Source organism: Gymnogyps californianus, chromosome 3, assembly GCF_018139145.2.
Source record: "Gymnogyps californianus isolate 813 chromosome 3, ASM1813914v2, whole genome shotgun sequence".
In the NCBI taxonomy this organism is placed as follows: Eukaryota; Metazoa; Chordata; class Aves; order Accipitriformes; family Cathartidae; genus Gymnogyps; species Gymnogyps californianus.
In genome coordinates, this window is record NC_059473.1 from 41809190 (window position 1) to 41826406 (window position 17217).

General features: G+C 38.3%; 1 protein-coding gene across 1 annotated transcript in view; it reads right to left on the reverse strand.

Moving 5' to 3' along the window:
• Nucleotides 1-3626: 3626 nt before the first annotated feature.
• FMN2 (formin 2) overlaps nucleotides 3627-17217 on the reverse strand; it is a 162700-nt gene continuing 149109 nt past the window's right edge. Inside the window, exons 18-19 of the mRNA XM_050893860.1 lie at nucleotides 7057-7138; nucleotides 3627-5618 (exon numbers count right to left, since the gene is read on the reverse strand). Of these exons, the coding sequence (XP_050749817.1) occupies nucleotides 5592-5618; nucleotides 7057-7138 (109 nt within the window). The 3' untranslated portion in view covers nucleotides 3627-5591. The remainder of the gene's footprint in view (nucleotides 5619-7056; nucleotides 7139-17217) is intronic.

Here is a 17217-nt window from a genome sequence, read left to right on the forward strand (position 1 = left end):
GGCTTGAGAGTGTTGGTGTGGGTGGGATGGGGGCGGAAGGTGGCAATAGCTGTAGTCTGCTAAGACTCCAGGGATCTCAGTCGCCGCTTGAAAGAAATGAACTGAAAGTCAGGCATTTTGGACTAGAGAGAGAAAAGCATCCTAGTAACTTCAGTTAAGAAAAATGTGCAAGAATCTTTATCTTTAAGCTATGCCCTGCCTGGGTTTTTCACCAGTTTGCAATATGAATATGCTGCAGCTTAAAGCTCCTTCTAGGAGCTGTGTTTATGTAAAAACTGAGTTGAGCTTGTAATGGTTAAAACTGTATTTAATTCTTGTTTTATAAATGAAAACAAAAAATGAAGAAATGCTTTAAGTATAATGTAATTATTTTATAGGTCTACTATTAAATTATAGATTAAATAATAAAGCTACTCTAGGGTTATATGGCATCCAGGTGTACGGGCTTTGCTTCAACACCTTGTGTCCAACTGCTCTCTAATCAGTATATTCTCCGGCTTCCTTTTGACCCTACCAGATACAGGTAAATGATGGCTCACCCTGACAGCTTGGGAAAACCTAGCTACTTCTTCCCTTGTCCCCCACCCCCCTCAAAAGTACCTGAAAGGCAAGAGGGAAAAATAAATTGCAGTAATCCTAGATTCTGGAGTTGATTCTGCATGCACAAATTCTGTTTCTTTGGTTAACTGACAAGAAGGCATCCAAAGCTCCACCACTGGCTGAACTGCTGGCATCATTTGCGGTAAGAGAAGTAACTATTACGCTGACCTAAGTGGTTTTGCTTAAAATATAGCTAGATCCTTATGTAACAGGCACCAAACTACTCATAGGGAAAAAAAAAAAAAGTATATCTTAAGATACAGGTGAGCTTTAATGGTTGCTATCAGCTCTTGAATGAGTACACTGTATGTCTCTCCAAAGGTAGGGTAGTGTTTTGGTTTTTTTCTTTTTTTTCATTCCAACCCAGAGAAAAGATAGCTGCAAAATAATCTTGAAGGAAAACTTCAGTGAGGAAAGGGAATTCTTACACTGAGGAATGAGCCTCCATGTGACCAGAAGAGATACCTGTCACGGGTCTTGAAAGCAGCAGGAGCACCTAGATCACAACTAGCAAGGAAGGGCTATGTCCTTTATGGCACTATAACTGACACCTGCAGGAACCCTTTGCTCTCTTCCCTTCCCCATCTCTTGCCCAAATCTGCTCACTGTTCAGCAATTTAATGGGTTTGGGGACTGTTTTGGTTTTTTTTTTTTAAGTAGCTGTTGGTTTTGAGAATTACTGTTTTGCTGTGCTTTAGCTACCTGAGTGGTCAGGGCCCTCTGCTCAGAACTCGCAAGTGCCTCTGTCAGTCGGCTCAAAAGGAGGTCAGGCAGCCGTCTCCTCCAATGCCCCTCTCTCATTTCCACCTCTTAGCCGCTCTCCTGCTTTGCAGGTAGCTTCATTGCCCAGCACCCACCTGAACCTGTACTTACTGTTTGCCGTACAGCCTAGACTCCAGCTCCAGCTCTCCCAGCCTCTTGCTGCCGGACTTCTGAACCACCGTACCAGAGGCATATGCTGTAATCCAAAACACTCCCCCTTGTGGAAGCAATCCAAGAGCAAGGGAAGTCTCTCGGGGTAGATGAAAAAAGCTTTAGGTCGGATAGATCCAGTATTTCTTAAAGTAGAGTGGTGCTGTGGGACAGGGGAAGGAGGGGGACAGCAAATGTTAAGCTCTACCACCATGGAACTACCGCGTTGGCAGGGCCCCAGTTTCTCAACGGGGACCCTTTATCTTCAGAAAGACACCATCTTTTTGAGGCAATGGACTTACCATTGGATGCCTTTACAAGTAGGTTGGATGAATGTCAGGTACAGCACAGGTACAGATGGGTCTGTCATAAGCAAGAGAATGGCTTGGAAAACCTGTTCTGTGATGTGAATCCCATTTGGATGGCAGACCTGAATGGTGTGGGGCATGGTTTTCCATCTCCTTCCTTTGCTGACCTGTTCACACTATCTTCAGAAAAACTCAGCTCCATCAGTTTTCACTTATTCTGTCCATAGCAGTTTAAAATTGGTGTAACTTAAGTAACTGATATAATGGACTTGGCACAAACTTGGCTTTGCTTATTAACCTAGAGTATGCAACAAAATAATTGCAATGCAAAGACTTGCTATATCTTCTCTCAATGAAATTAATAACTGCTTCCAAATTTTTAAGCTGGGCAAGAAAAAACATCAGTATGTGGAAGATGTCACTAATTGTATTCCCGCTGCCACTGTTGGTTAATACTTAACTAAGTTTTGGAAGAGCTTTGGGATGATGAAAGGTGCTACAAAAAAAGCTAACCACTACTGCGTCATGACACGTGACAAAGTACCATGCTTCTGAAAGCCTTTAATTTGCAAGCAAAACAACATGAATCTTCTTAGCTCCTCATAAAAAACCAGACTGTTAGTAAGTCACATCTGCTGCTCAGGTATGAAAGTCCTATTTAGCTGCTGCATTTGTTTAGGTAACAGTGAGTGATATGTGGTGTTGGTGATCAACAAAGGCTCAGAATTTTGTCCATGAGAACTCTTGTAGGACTACAGACAACTCAAAGTCTAGTATGCTTGATGTTGCAGTAAATGGGGGGAGAGAGGCCCAATGGGGTGTTTGACCTCTTTAAAACACACCCAAACAAACAAATGACCATTAGTCCAGAATTCTGTAAAAAGCTGAGTGTGCCACTGAAAAAAAGAGCAGTGGTGAAACTTATGCTGGGAATCCACTCTGGGAGTGCTGTGGGTCAGCTTTGGTGCTGCACATAGTGGGCTACTTTACTTCATATGGAAGTTTGAAAACAGGCTGGAGAGAAGCTGTAGAAGAGAGAGACATGTTCAACCAAATAGGTTGGGCCTGAGTAAAATGAAAGAGGAAAATCTGTGTAGCAGCTTGGATCTTAAGATCATAACATGGTACCAGCAGCTGCAGTCAGCCCTTGACACTGTTCTTCAGAGAGAGAGGTTTGCAAATAACTTTTAGCATCCATGCTGCAGATCCAGTGAAAAGGGTAGTATGTATGTATGTGACAGTCCTACCAGGTTGCTGGACAACACTTTAATGATATAAAACATGTATCTATATAAAAAGACACTATAATATGCAGATAATACTTTTTAATACATGTTTTTGCCCTAATAGCAATTTCTTGAGACTGTTACGTAGGCAGCGTTAGTAGGAACAGGTTGCAAACCTGAGCCAAATGCACCACTGGAAGGCATGCACAAGCCAGAGGAGTGAGTGATACGTAGTCTGATTGGGTAAAGGACTCTGAAGCTCCTCGCTACCACCACCTGGGGAAAAGGTAATATATCCACGTAACTGGGAATTACTGTCACTGTCCTTCCAAAAGGCAAGGAAAGAGAAGCCCTGTTTCCACCGATCCCTTCACAAAGGTTTTTCCTTGATCACAGGAGCCTGAATGGGATGTGGTGCTTAGCAAATGGTTGCTAGCAAACTACAGCATAGCCTGACAGTGAAGAGAGAAGGCAGTTATTTCATTATTATTCCTTTTATTTTCATATAAATTAACATTCTAAAAAAATTGAAATAGAAACACTAAATACAGTATTGCACATAGTGATCTTTGTTAGATGATCTATTATTTCATTTAGTATAGTAATATACATACTGTAGGTACTGAAGGGAACAGGAAGGTTACAAATGAAAACATGCTACTGTATCCTTGCACTTAGGAGCAAAGTTAAGAGGAAAAGACTATTGTTTACATAAATACAAACATGGATTTGAATCAGTGCCATTAAAATAGCTTTATTTTTTAAAGTTTTTTCCATAAGTTAGTTGTAACAGCAAATAATCTTTTCACTTCCCCAAATAGTAATGTTACTCCCATCAACACAAAATTTTAGAACTCCATTCTTGGTAATTTATATCCCTGCCAGAAATTATTACAAGTACAGATTTTCACATAGGTTTGTCAGCAACAGGAGACTTGCTTTTCACATAGTGAAAAAAACGTATTTTCTAGTGCTTGGTATATGTGAAGAATAACAGATTCCTGAGGTCATATTTCGCACTTCCTTCTATGACACCCTGTAAGGTATATTAGCCTCTGGACAGCTAGGAATGTCTCTTGATGTGCTAGATTAGACAGGGAATAACCCAGCCCAGCAGGTTAGAGCTCATTTGCCTTACCCCAGTGTCTTTCAGGCTCCAAGGTTGTGAGCATGTGTGTCCAATTCAGTTGCACACAGTCTGCCTTCAGGAAAAGTGCGCTTCAAAAGAAAAACGTTATCAATCAGGCTGATTGGTTTGGGGCTCTTAAATTAGGACTGGTGGAAGGGGTTGTTATCGGTTGAGCAGATCAAAACTGATATAGTAAATTCTGGATTGCAAATAGGAATGGTCTAAAATGGAAGCCCTAAGTCACAGATTTCAATCATTAACCTCCTAGTCAGGGACACTGAAAGCCTGGAGGAAAAGTCTGCAATTCTGTTAAGTGTGAAATTGATGTCAATTAGTTGGTAGTCTATGTTCTGTCACTAGAATTGGCTACTGTTTTCCATAAATGTCAATCCCCATGTGCATCTTTTAATGGCTCTCTAAAGGAGTTTTAAATTAACTGTAAAGCTAATTCCAAAAGGGAAGTCATGTACATGTGGCCAAAAGCCTGTCTGACTTAAGTGATCAGCAGTTAAAACTATACTATACCTTCTAAAGTTCATGTAAAAGTATTAGCTGCTTTATATATTAACAAACTATAATAGCCAAATCTCTCTCATACTCTCTATCATACTTCTGTGCTTTTCTGTATTTTCCTGCTTTTCACTTACTTTTTTTTTTTATTTTTTCTTTTTCTTTTTTTTTAATGCTGGATTTCTGTCCCCCACACCACCTGGCATTCACTATCTGGCAAAAGATGAAGTAAAAGTATGCTGCCTTATCGATTTTAAAGATAGTTACAGTAAACATCTTGTTCCACAAATATTTAGTCATGGAGGGCAACCAAACAAGTTGGGAAAGCATTGATTATACTGTATAAACAGCACTTAACGATTCAAAATACAAACTACAAATGCCAACATGAAACGGATACAAACAATTCACTAGGAGTAACATTTCTTTCCCTAATCTAAGTGCAGTGCCATGAAGTATTTGTGTTAGACAGATGTTGCCAGTAGGAATGGAAATGTTTTACTGTATCGAGTAGCATTCTTATGAAGTCCAACTTAATGCAATTTTCAGCATGTTCAGAACTGATGCAGATGCCGCTTTTTATGCATGCTGACTTGGCCTATTTGTAATATACCATACACTTTACAAAATATCATTTTTGAGTGGCAAAGGAGATACAGAGTACAGGGAAGGTGTTTCAAGTCCATACCTAGTCTATTGCTGGGCACTCCATTAAAGTGATTACATTCGTGAATGAATGTACAATAACACATCAATTGGTGGAAAACTCTAGAGAACAAAAAGCGAATTCAAAAAAGTCAAGAAAGCAAATGATCAGGATGATGTAGTTTCCTTCCGCCTCGCTCCCCACCCACAGGCATGTTGAGTTTTGGTAACCAGGTAACAATGGCTTTTGCTTTTCTTCTCTCAGATCTTCATACTTATCTTTGCTTTCTGAAAAATGAAATAAATTTAAAAAAGCGGAAAATTGAGTATACATAAAACCACCTCACACAAATATGAAAAGCACAGAAATACATAGGCTAATGTTCAACTATACTTACTGTAGAATTGACTTCACAAATGAATTTCCTTTGAAGCTAGAACTGAAGTAGACTGCAGCTACACACTGCTTGTGAAATATTTTTGTTTACTTTCCTTTTCACTCTATCAAATTTTCAGTAACACTGAAAGTCCTAGTTTCAGTGCAAATAATAATGATGATGATACAGGAATAATTAAGCCTATAGTTATTTCTTAAAGAAAAAAAAAATCTCAGTGTGTTGACATATGGCAAGATATAGGTGAGATGGAGAAATCCAAATCAATGTTAGTTTTTTGGGTTTTTTGGGTTTTTTTTTAAATAAAATCTTGATCTGGTTTCAAATAAAATTGATAAAATAAAATCTAGTTTATCATTCCTAACCAAGCTGTTACTCCATTTACATTTCTTATGGCACTAACCACAGCCAACTCTCCCTAAATATTCAGAATAAGAAACAATAAATGCAATATTATTTCTTCCTGTGTCAGATTATGTTAGTTAGAATATAGTAAATTACCACCTGCTTCATTTCAAGGATGTGTCACAGTAACATAGCCATGACTACAACGCACAAAAGAAATAAATCATGCTGGGGGTGGGGGGTGGCGGTGGGGGCTGGGGTGGAGTGGACAGGGACACAGACACATGAAAAAAATCTTCTGTTATAATATTTTACAAGTATAATTGATGGCCAGTTGCTACAGGTATAATTTTAATATGAGGTGCCAGATTAATTTTTCATGAGAGGAATATTCATTTTCTGTAAAATCAGTCATGATCCTAGCAATGCTTAGGCAATCATAATGGAGAAGTTTCATTGAATGACTAGAATTACTCCTCTACTATCGTTATTTATCTGTTTTCAGAAGAATGGTGAGAGCACAGTATTAACTTTTTCTAGGGTTTCTATTCCAAACAAATCCAGATCAGTGGAGCAGAAGCCACTAGTATTTGATACAGGGATCCAACTTGAAAAATGTGTACCTATCACAATTCTTCCTTACATTTTTTAACTGTAGAAAAGAGAGTGAATACAGACTGAATAAGCTTGAAGACTGGAACTACCATTCTGCCTTCTAGGTGCATCGACACCAAGACTGGGATACAGACAGATTGGCAGGGTGGGGCAATAATACACTGCTCTTGCTTGTGCTACATCTATTTTGTGGAGTAATATTCACAGGCAGCATTCAAGTTTTTTAATCTAACACCTTGTATGAAAGTGTTAAACATTTACAGAAAAAACAGAACAAAAAAGTACATCAAGAATAACATACCTATAAAATGCAAAGAGAAAAAGGTAGAACGAGTGATGGGAACAGAAGTATTGCTACAATTTTTACTTACAATTCCGGAGTCATGTTTTGGTCTTATATTGTATAGCGACTTCCCCTTTTTCTGCCTGCAGACTTCCTCTGCTTCTTTAACTCTGAAGAGAGACAAAATTTATAAATATTCCTGTAGACCAAAACCATTTCCAAAGACAGTGCAGTATATAACTTACAAATTTAGGCCTGAGGACACAAATGGATAACTTTATTCCCCATATTTTCATTAGCATGCTCCACAAAATAGCGCTTGCACTCTGTGGCTGTTGTTGCCATACCATCAGACTCTGGCACTTACAAGGACAGGCATAATCAATGGCATAATCAATTCTAGTTACAAAAGCAATCAGTACTTACTGTAGTTGAAGATTCAAATGTATCAGGATTTTAAAATACACTGGATGACATGAAGTTTACCTTTCAGAGCATTCAAACCAAACACTGCTAAGAAAGCTCCTTTTCTTTTTATGACTGTTTAAAAATCATTCTTCATCCATTCCCGACCTCAGGTCTTCAACTACAGTTTAAACAAAGTTTCTCACCAAACTATCTTCCCTTTCACCCAATTTTGTTTGTATTTAAAATGGCAAAATAGCTCAACCTAATTTTCCGGTCTTTACTCCCTAACTTAAAATAAAAATGGAAATTTGCCATGGAACATGATGTTTACAACCAAGGTGGTGCACGTCACTGTGCACATCTCTCTCTTTCCAAAGCAGAGGGTGAGCAGCAAGGCTTACATGACCACTGGGGATGAATGCACTCCCGCTGCTTGGATGTAAAGAGAGAAGCAGGTTCCAGAAGTGAGGGTCCACTTCTCAGTGCTTCCTGACTTGGCAAACGGTACCAAATTAGGGTCTTGTGAAATATCACCGAATGCCACATTTTTGATGAGATAAATGTCCTTTTTGTCATGCAGATAGGGAACAAACTGTGAAAGGCAGAGGGCTATACTCATACTGAAAGCCTGCCAGAATCAGTCTGGTGGGTTCAATGGCACACTGTAAAATGTTTCTTTACCATTTTTACTCATTTTGTAGATCAACCTTACAAACACACATGGTTATTGAAACACTGATAATACAGATTTAAGTTATGAATTCTCTGAACTTCAAAGACTTACATAAACCCTTTCTATATGATGGCATTAAAATGTGTGAGATGTGTAATTATATTTTTAATGAGAGATGAGAATATTATTTATAAATAAGAAAGTAGAAAATAAAAATATAAATCCTATATTGGCTTGCTCTTGCCAACAATATAGACTTTAGATGACACTTACTCTGCCTTTTCATCATTATCCAACAGTGAAAAAAAGAAACAACAGTAAAATGATATTGAAGAAATGATATATCCTTGGCTGGTTCCTTGCGGTTCATCTCCAGACCATTTGCATGTCTGCTATTTCACTGAGGCTACACAGGGCAATGTGAGAATCAGACTTTGTGTTACTATTATTTTAAAATATTTTTTTTGTGTGTGATAAGGGCCAGATTTTGAAAACAAGACTCCAGCTGCGTCTGCTAAGCACATTAAAAAAAAAGCCTTCGCATTCATCTCTCCTTTATGCAACTTCACCAGACACACCTCGTTCTTTTCATAAGTTTCAAATTTATACTTTCAAAAATTAATTTAAACGTCAGTTCTTTTCCAGCACTTCCAACAAGCTGCTCTCTTCATTTGATGGCCTTATATTTTATTAATGTAGGAAGACTTCTATGTGCACAGGTGGGGGAAAAAAAGGCTTTGAAACCTATTATTTTCAAGCTGTAACCCTTTCTATCTGACTGCAAATCAGATAGATTGCTGCAGCATAATATAGAACAAAAATCTCAAACAGCCAAGTAATTCACCTTTAAAATGTATTTAAATAGATTCAGTAAAAGTGGCAGCCAAAATGTGGTGATAGCTTTAAATAGAAGCTTATGGAAATGATACAGAATGCAGTAAAATTCAAAGACATTTTCTTTTTCCTAAAACGCCACCTTTTCTTCTGCTTCATGTCTACTTATATCCAAAGGAGGAAAAGTATCCGTGACATTGATCTTCCCATGATCTTTTCCAAACAGTCAGACACATTCCAACCCATCAAGAGCCACTCTAACAAAGTCAGATATAAAATAGCACGTCTATCATATAATTTCCTTATTTTCAAATACAGCTATAGCTGGCTCCCTTCACTGGTAGATATCATTTAAATAAGAAAGTGAAATGTTACTTGGGAGTAAATTAGTATCAAATCCCAGGGACTGTACAAGTACTATTGAGGTTATCAAAGTGACTGTTTTATAGAAGCAATGTAATATATGCAGGTATTCAGACTACTTATCATGCAAATGACAGCATATGTAACATACAAAAATATTTACCAAACCAGTTCACACAGGTTCAGATGTCATTCTCAGGAAATGTCAGGGAATCTTTAGTTCCAGTCTTTGTCCCATCTAAATATCCCCCTTCCAGGACAGATTACCCACTGCTTGCCTAACATACCAGGTCAATAAGACAGCACAGCTTTCTGTGGGTCTCACGTTAATTCAAAACAAAAATCCTCATATGGAATGGAACCGTTGATAACGCAGTGATAGGGGTTATTTTCTAAAAAGCAGGTCCTGTTAAGTGCCACTGTCAGCATAACATCTCTAAATGTTCTGCTTCTATTAGAGAAATAGCTATTTGGAGAAAGGCTGTCTCCACTTGAAACAGCAAAACGCTAATAACAACGCCACTCTGTGAGGGAGGAAGTCAGAACTTCTGTGTCCCTTACACTGTGCTTGAAACAATGATCCACAACCTCCAGACTGATAAATGACAACCTTAAGCTTGTGCTACCCATTTTTCTAGGATTATGTAAGAGGTTCTGGTCTCACTAGTATGGTTGCGGTCCTCAAGTTCTTGGGAGCTTTTGTGAAATTCCTTGGAGTTTGAGCCTATTTATTCATACCGATGGGAATGCAGAAGATGAGAAGCATTACTCCCTAATGCACTTAAGACAAAGCTGAGAGCTAGCAGCCGCTCAGTTCCTGTTCCAACCATATCATTGACTCACTGTGTGGGTTTGGGACAGCTCGCTGACTCTTGGCCCCCATCCTGCTCTCTGTGCAGGAAGATTCAAGTGGTTGGATAGAGCCTCACTGAAGCCAGTACGACATATATGTAATGCTTCTTCAGCAAGAAATGTCCTTAGAAATGTAAAGATAGCACACCAAAGGTGCATTGTTAGGAGGCTTAGTTTATGACCATGTTAAAACTGGAAGCACGGAGAACTGTATAAAACTACAGCTGTATCTATAAAAGAAAAGTCGACAGACTGCTGAAATATAGTGACAAAGGCAATCATTAGCCTTCCACAGTGCTAAATCATAAACCAGCAGAACTGGTATCAATTTCTAGAGTGTGCAAGTGTATTTTCTGAAGACTGATCATTCAACTAAATTAGAATTTTATTAAATGTAAAATTAAAATAACCTAATCCTTCTGGAAGAGCAAAAGGATGTGTTTTGATATGAACATCAGTACCATTTAAACTGCAAGATCTAGAAAAGCAGGTAAAAGGTTACCTTTGAAGTAAGTGCAATAGTCTTAATTCAGCTGGAAAATAACTTTTAATTGCCACTGGCAATTTTTGTCAACTTCTTAGGTTTTCTCCACTGGCCCTGAATGATTCTTCATCTTCCCGTCCATGAAACTAACAAGATTTAGGCAAAACCACCTTGCTTCTGTCAACTCATGCCTGGTTCAAGTCATATTTCTCCCAGTGGCAAATTCCTGCGTACCTTCCTCTAGCTCAGGCTTTTCCTGCACTACTTCCCACTGACTTCAGTGAGGCCCTGATCAGCATGGAGGTGCAAGATAATAACCTAAGACCCAAAGGTGCAAAAATTGTATGAATGCTAGTGGTTGTATCAGGAAGACTGGGTTAACTATTCAACTACGGTGAGTTGTTAGAGCTTCATGAAGAAATTAATGGATCTAATTCAATACTGGGAGGAGGGAAGAAGATATGTGGAGAAAACAACACAAGAGCTATGAATCTGTGAGCCTCCCAACAGTCACAAAAGGGGAAGCAATTGCAGACAATGACATACTTCCAGGCTCCAGGCCAAAGTGACGCTGCTGCTCTGCCAATGCAGAGCAGAAAGAGCTCAGAGAGCATGAAACAGTTAAAAAGACATTCCTAGGAAAGGAGTGGGGATTCAATTGTCAGGCCCTGTGTGGAAAGATAGGCTGCCACAGGGGGAGGCTGTGGAAAAAGAGTCTGAGGAAGCTGGGTGTTCCCCAGTTCCTGAGAATTACGACCCTTAGGCAAAGGCAGGCATGTGTATAGGTTGATTTATTGTTCTGAAGATCTGTTTTTACTTAAACTATTTAGTTCTACGCTACTAATACTTTGTTATAGAGGCTGTTCAGTCCGTTTATAGAGCCATTGCTCTCAAGTGCAACCAAATACTCAGAAGCAGGACAGATGCTCAAGGCATGATCTGAGAGTGGGTAAGACGGAGGTGACAAGGGACATGGTGCACTCTTGAAGAAGTCAGGTGGTACAGTTAACTTGGTAAGTGTGATGGGAACAATTTGCAAGCTTACAGTGTGCCAAACTTCTTTGCTAGACTGATGCTCAAACTATCTCACTTCATACTTTTCAACTGCTTCTCAAACTCACTTTCTTTCGGTAAACTGACTTTGGTTCATTCGCTATCAACCTCTGTCCCATCTCATGTCAATTCTGGCTTAAAAGTGAGTGTATCAGTTTGATAGGAAAGATAACATCATCTGCTTTACCTTTAGCAATTTTTGCCTGTTACTTCTTTTCCCATATAATTTCTTGATTTTGTCTTAATGAGAACATAATCCTACAAAAACTAGTCTTCTCAGCCTAGACAACCAGAGAGTTGCTTAACTCTCACTGCAGTAATCTGAAGAACAGAGGTATTAACAGCAGTGGACCCAACATCAGGCCCAGGGCAGATTCTATAAATACTTACTAAGAGTGTTCATAACTCAAATCTGGACAAATGTATCTCCTTAAATACTAAATTTAGCTAAAGCATTGCTCGCATTATTTCAGAAAAGATATACTTCCAAACAGCTCCAACAAGAAAACATGTAGGGAACATACAACAGTGGGCAATCCATGGATCAGTTAAAAAAAAATAATCTACAAGTGAATGAACAGCTATTCACTTACAGAGCCCAAGAATTAAGGTCTTGAAATCTGCTACTTAATAAGATTCAGAGAGTCTAATAATTGTCACCCGTAACAAAGGAAGTAGTTTCTTATTTTCATCATAATAAAAACTCTTCTCCAGCACTTTCACCTCCTTCTACCTCATATTTATTGTGAGACAAACATGTACAAACTATGATTAAGTTTAAAGGCAGTCTGTAAGATGAATAAGCAAGTTACACTTTGGCACACACACAGGAAAAAGAAACCAGACATCCTTACAAACACAAAAGACAGAGTATCTTTATCTACCTTCTAGACCAAAAACCAGCCTGGCCACAACCTTATCAAGGCTTAGAGTCTTTCTGTCATCATTCAATACATTGAGGGGGAGAGCCACTTTCCTGCCACTAAACATTAATAATTTTGTCTGAAGTATCTGTGGCAGACATATTCATTTCCTACTGGCTCCATCTAGGCTTGGTAGCCTTACACTTCACTAGCGAGCACTACGACATGACAAATGTAAGCACAGTGAGAAGGCTGGAGGGTTATATGCCTTAGATAGTAGAGCTACTCACAAAAACTTCCACAATAAACTCAGACAGACATTACTTTTACAGTTTGACAGTATAGTTCATGAAACCCAAAAGACATTTTTCTGCAGATATTCTGTATTTTTTAAACATAAAACAAAGCTGAGGCCAACACTCTTTATACTCATAAGTTCTTATTATCAGATAAATAAAAGGGGTGTTGCCAAAATATTTCATGTAGGTTTGTCTGGGTTGGAGATAACTTGTTTGTAATAATAATAGTACCTTTACAAATAAAAACAAATTAAAAAATCCTCAGCAAAAATATCAAGTGCCAGACGTCTTTAAGACTTCAAGAGCAGAAAACTTTAAAACTCTTTCTTTGAAAACTCTTCCACAGCAATGTGCCTATATTTTATTCTTTGACCCAGTTACTAAAATATTGAAATGATTTTTTGCTAAGGAGTTTCTCTTTAGTGAAAAAAACAGTAAGGAAAATTACAATTCCCAACATAAAAGTAGAGTAAAAAATGTAGAGCTTTTACTTTCACGCCAATAGGGTTGAAGTGATGACACAGATATGATTCAGTAACTGACTGCAAAGACTTTATACAGATAAGAAGCACATTGTAATGTACCTGGTCCCATCAAACTGACTGATGAAACCTAACCTCTGCCTACCAACAAAGAGATTATGTATTAGACTATCTTGACATCCCTGCCAGCTCCTTGCATGGTTACTTGCAGGACCACGAGGCAGACAATGGCTGGCTGAAAGACGCAGTGATTAATCATACTTTGGCTCAGAGGACCAAGGACAAATAGATTAAAATGTTTTAATCTGGCCACTTAACACAGAGACTAACCTGTAGCAGGACCCTGAATAAGATCCCTCCTCTGTCAACTGGGTAGAGTAGACTTTGGGGAATACATTTCAGATTTTCTTCAGTGTGCATCATGTCAAACGGGCCTAAAATAAAGCTTCAAGGCCAACTGAAATGAAACTGAGACCTTCCCATTTGCAGAGTCTTACTGTAATCCACAACATACTTCAAAATATTCTGACAGAATTTCAATTCAGAAGTATTCAGTTTCACTCAGTTCTATCTGGCAATCATATTCTTGGTGATCTAGGGATTATGCTCTTATCTGTGCAGAGATACACAGATGTGCATAAATACAAAAAAGGATACTGTGTTGAAACATGTTTTAAAGATGATAACTTTAACATTAAAGAAGATTTCACCTTGAAAATGTAATGACGTAAAAAATTAAACTGTTAAGGATGGCTATGATTCTAATAAAATGCAAACGTGCATACACCCACTTAAATACATTTCCTGACTTCTGCCATCAAATTCATTTTTTTTTTCTGGTCAAAGTGGCCAGTATTTCAGGCTATACCTGGCTACCTTCAGGCAAGATGGAAATCACTTTCCTACAGACTTTGCATATGAAAATTAAGGTTGCTCTAAGAAAAGATAGTCATCACCTTCCATTGTTTTTCTTGGAACTGAAGCCAGGTTGCTCTCAAAGAAGCTGGCTGCATTCTGGGCTATTTGGTTAGGAAATTCAACAGGAAATAATAAGGGAAGGGAACAAAACTGGAGGTGAGGTAAAACTGGTAACATAATCAGCAAGCAAAAGAAAGGAAACTCATGAGTGAACGGAAATGTGAAACTATGTGTTTGCTGTAAAACATTTTTAAGCAGCAGATGGGGTAAAAGAAGGAAAAAATGCAATATGTAAAAAAAAGAATGAGCAAAGTCTCAGTGAACAGACCATGGGGAGAAGGAGACTATCTTAAAGAGGATATGGAGACATACCCTGGACAGATGAGTTGCTACATTGCGTATACTGGGGCTACTATGTTGGATGATTGATAGCTACAAGATTGGCAGTACAAGCAAAGATGAGAATTGAGTGAATAGAAGAGATCACCGGAAAGAAAAGAAAAAAAAAGTAGAAGTCAGCTGGAGAGCCACAGAATTAGAGATCTCCAGTGCAGGAGATGGGAAAATAAGAGTCCTCCAACTTTGCTGCATCAGGTGAAAATAATCATGTCAAAAGGTGCCCATTCATAATTATGTAATGACTCAAAATGACTGCAGACACAGTGAGGCTCTTCCCAAAAATGTAAAAAAAAACCCTGATGTTAGACTATTCCCTGTACTCATACCATAAAACATGCACACAGTCATGCACTTACGTGGAATGGATGTTGTCATTATTATGCCAACTCCATGCACTGGTTTGGCAAACTGTCAGTAACCAAGGAATCTAACATCTTCAGTAGTTCAGGATCAGTCTGGGTGTCAGTAGATTTTAAGTCTTTGTGAGCATCTCAAACTTTTGGGGACTAATGTTTTAATGACAAATGCTGCTCATTTGTAAAACATTACAATATTTTACTGCACCTCAAATGTCAAAGTAATCACTTTGCCTGTAAATGAAAATATTTCACACATATAGAAAGTGTAGCAACTCCTGTCAAAAATTCTGTTTAAAATCTTCAGTGTGTCATTTTTTTTCAACAATATGCAAATATCTATTGAGTATGTTGGGCTGATTTTTATCATAGGCAAATGTCATTCTTTTTTCACGAAGTGGTGAACAGGAAAGGGTTAAAAAACCTGAAAAGATCACTATATGGTAGAAATCATGGTATCCCATCTCACTATACCCTAAACTGTCACACCCAATCTTACATTACAGCCATGAAAACAGGCTGCAAACTTCATTATGAAATGATGATTGGTATCTACCTCCTTTTATGCACAACACACATATTAGGATGCAATGTAATGTGCCAGCCTGATACAACACCATCACCAGGTAAATAAAGAAGATACTGCTGAAAAGCCCTTCTGCTGTTTATATGGGGGCATTCTGAAATCTGGCCTCATGCAAGTCACAAAAATTAGGAAAGATCACAGAATTAGTTTTTTACTAGATCCTTCACTTTGTTCAAGTTTACTATTGGTATGCACCAGTTGGCTTACAGTTGCAAATGGAAATATTTGTTCCTGCCTTACAAAGCACAGTATTACTTAAAAATGTTAAACTAAGGTATTTAAAAGTAATTTCCACCAAAGATCCAGATTGAGAAACTTATCTCCAAATGCTTTTATTTTTCACAAACTTTTCCCTCAAAAATAATGCTAAAAGTGAAAGTTACTGCTCTCCTCCCCTAATCAAAAAATGACAGTGTTTTCATGAAAAAAGGATTAATTGCCGAAAGTGCACAAGGAAGAAAAAAAAAAAGTACTGAAATGTTGAGCAACCTCTCTCAGCTGGACAGCAAATTGTCTCTTTGTGAGGCACTGCCTCAAAGGACTGTTCCGAGCTTCTGAATCTTTGGTGTGTTTGGGCTTCTTTTAAGTAGATTTTCCAATGCCTGTAACAGTATTTTCTGATCAGAAAGCTATTTTATTTAAGTTAAAATTTTGAAATACTCTCAAAAACTGAAGATCCTTTTAATTATTCAATTCAAAGTCACGTAAGCTGTGTTCTGTTTTGAAATGTCATTATAACTATGAGTTGTAAAACCAAGCCTACCAGCATGCAACTCAGTTGATTAGAGAGCAATAAAGACATTGAGATTAAAGTTCCCAAGTCAGAAAATGCATCTACCCATAACTACTTACTAACATAATGCTCAGAGCTTTTAGCTGGCATTACAACAGCATGCCAAGCAAAATGTGACCCCACTAAACATACTCCACATTTTCATCATTTCCCTCTCATGCTGCCACTCCATATACATTTTTCTTCTCTTTCCTTCGATCTCCACATTTCTTTGCAAGTGCATATTCCCATGTCCCCCAATTTCTCACTCTCAAGTCTGACTCACTGGTTCCTATTATAAGCGTTAACAAAATATCCCTTAAATTACTCTGAGAGGACGTTGCTCGTGCTATGGGATTTAATGCCCTCCTCTGCAAGCAGAAGTGGCAGCTTACCAATATGCTCCTCACTGTGTAACGTACAGATATCCAATGCCAGACTTTAAATTGCTCAACAGCAAGTTTTAAATCATCCTGCCGAGGAGTCTGTAGGGAGACATACCAGTCTTTCTGCAGGGGGAGATCAATGAGCTGTGGAGACATGCTGGCCAGGAATCTCCCTTTCATCTAGATATACACAGTGTGACACACCAGGTGCCAGCTTAACTGCTATTCTTACGGGAATGGGCAACTTTTACATTTGAGAGACGAGTGCATTTTTTTGAGTTTATAGATTATTTTTAATGTGTCAAAGATTTATCGTGGGAGTTAAAGGGTTGAATAAAGTCAGCCAAAAGAAATTCTCAAGCTTAGTGTGATGCAAGATATCAGGGACTTACAGAATTTTACCATCATGTTGATCCTGCTTATGAACTCTCCTCTGCTGGCATCCCTGACACAGTTAGTCTCTGTTCAGTGACATGCCTCTTCATAAAGGCAAGGGCCAGGCTGAGCTTATGAGCAATATA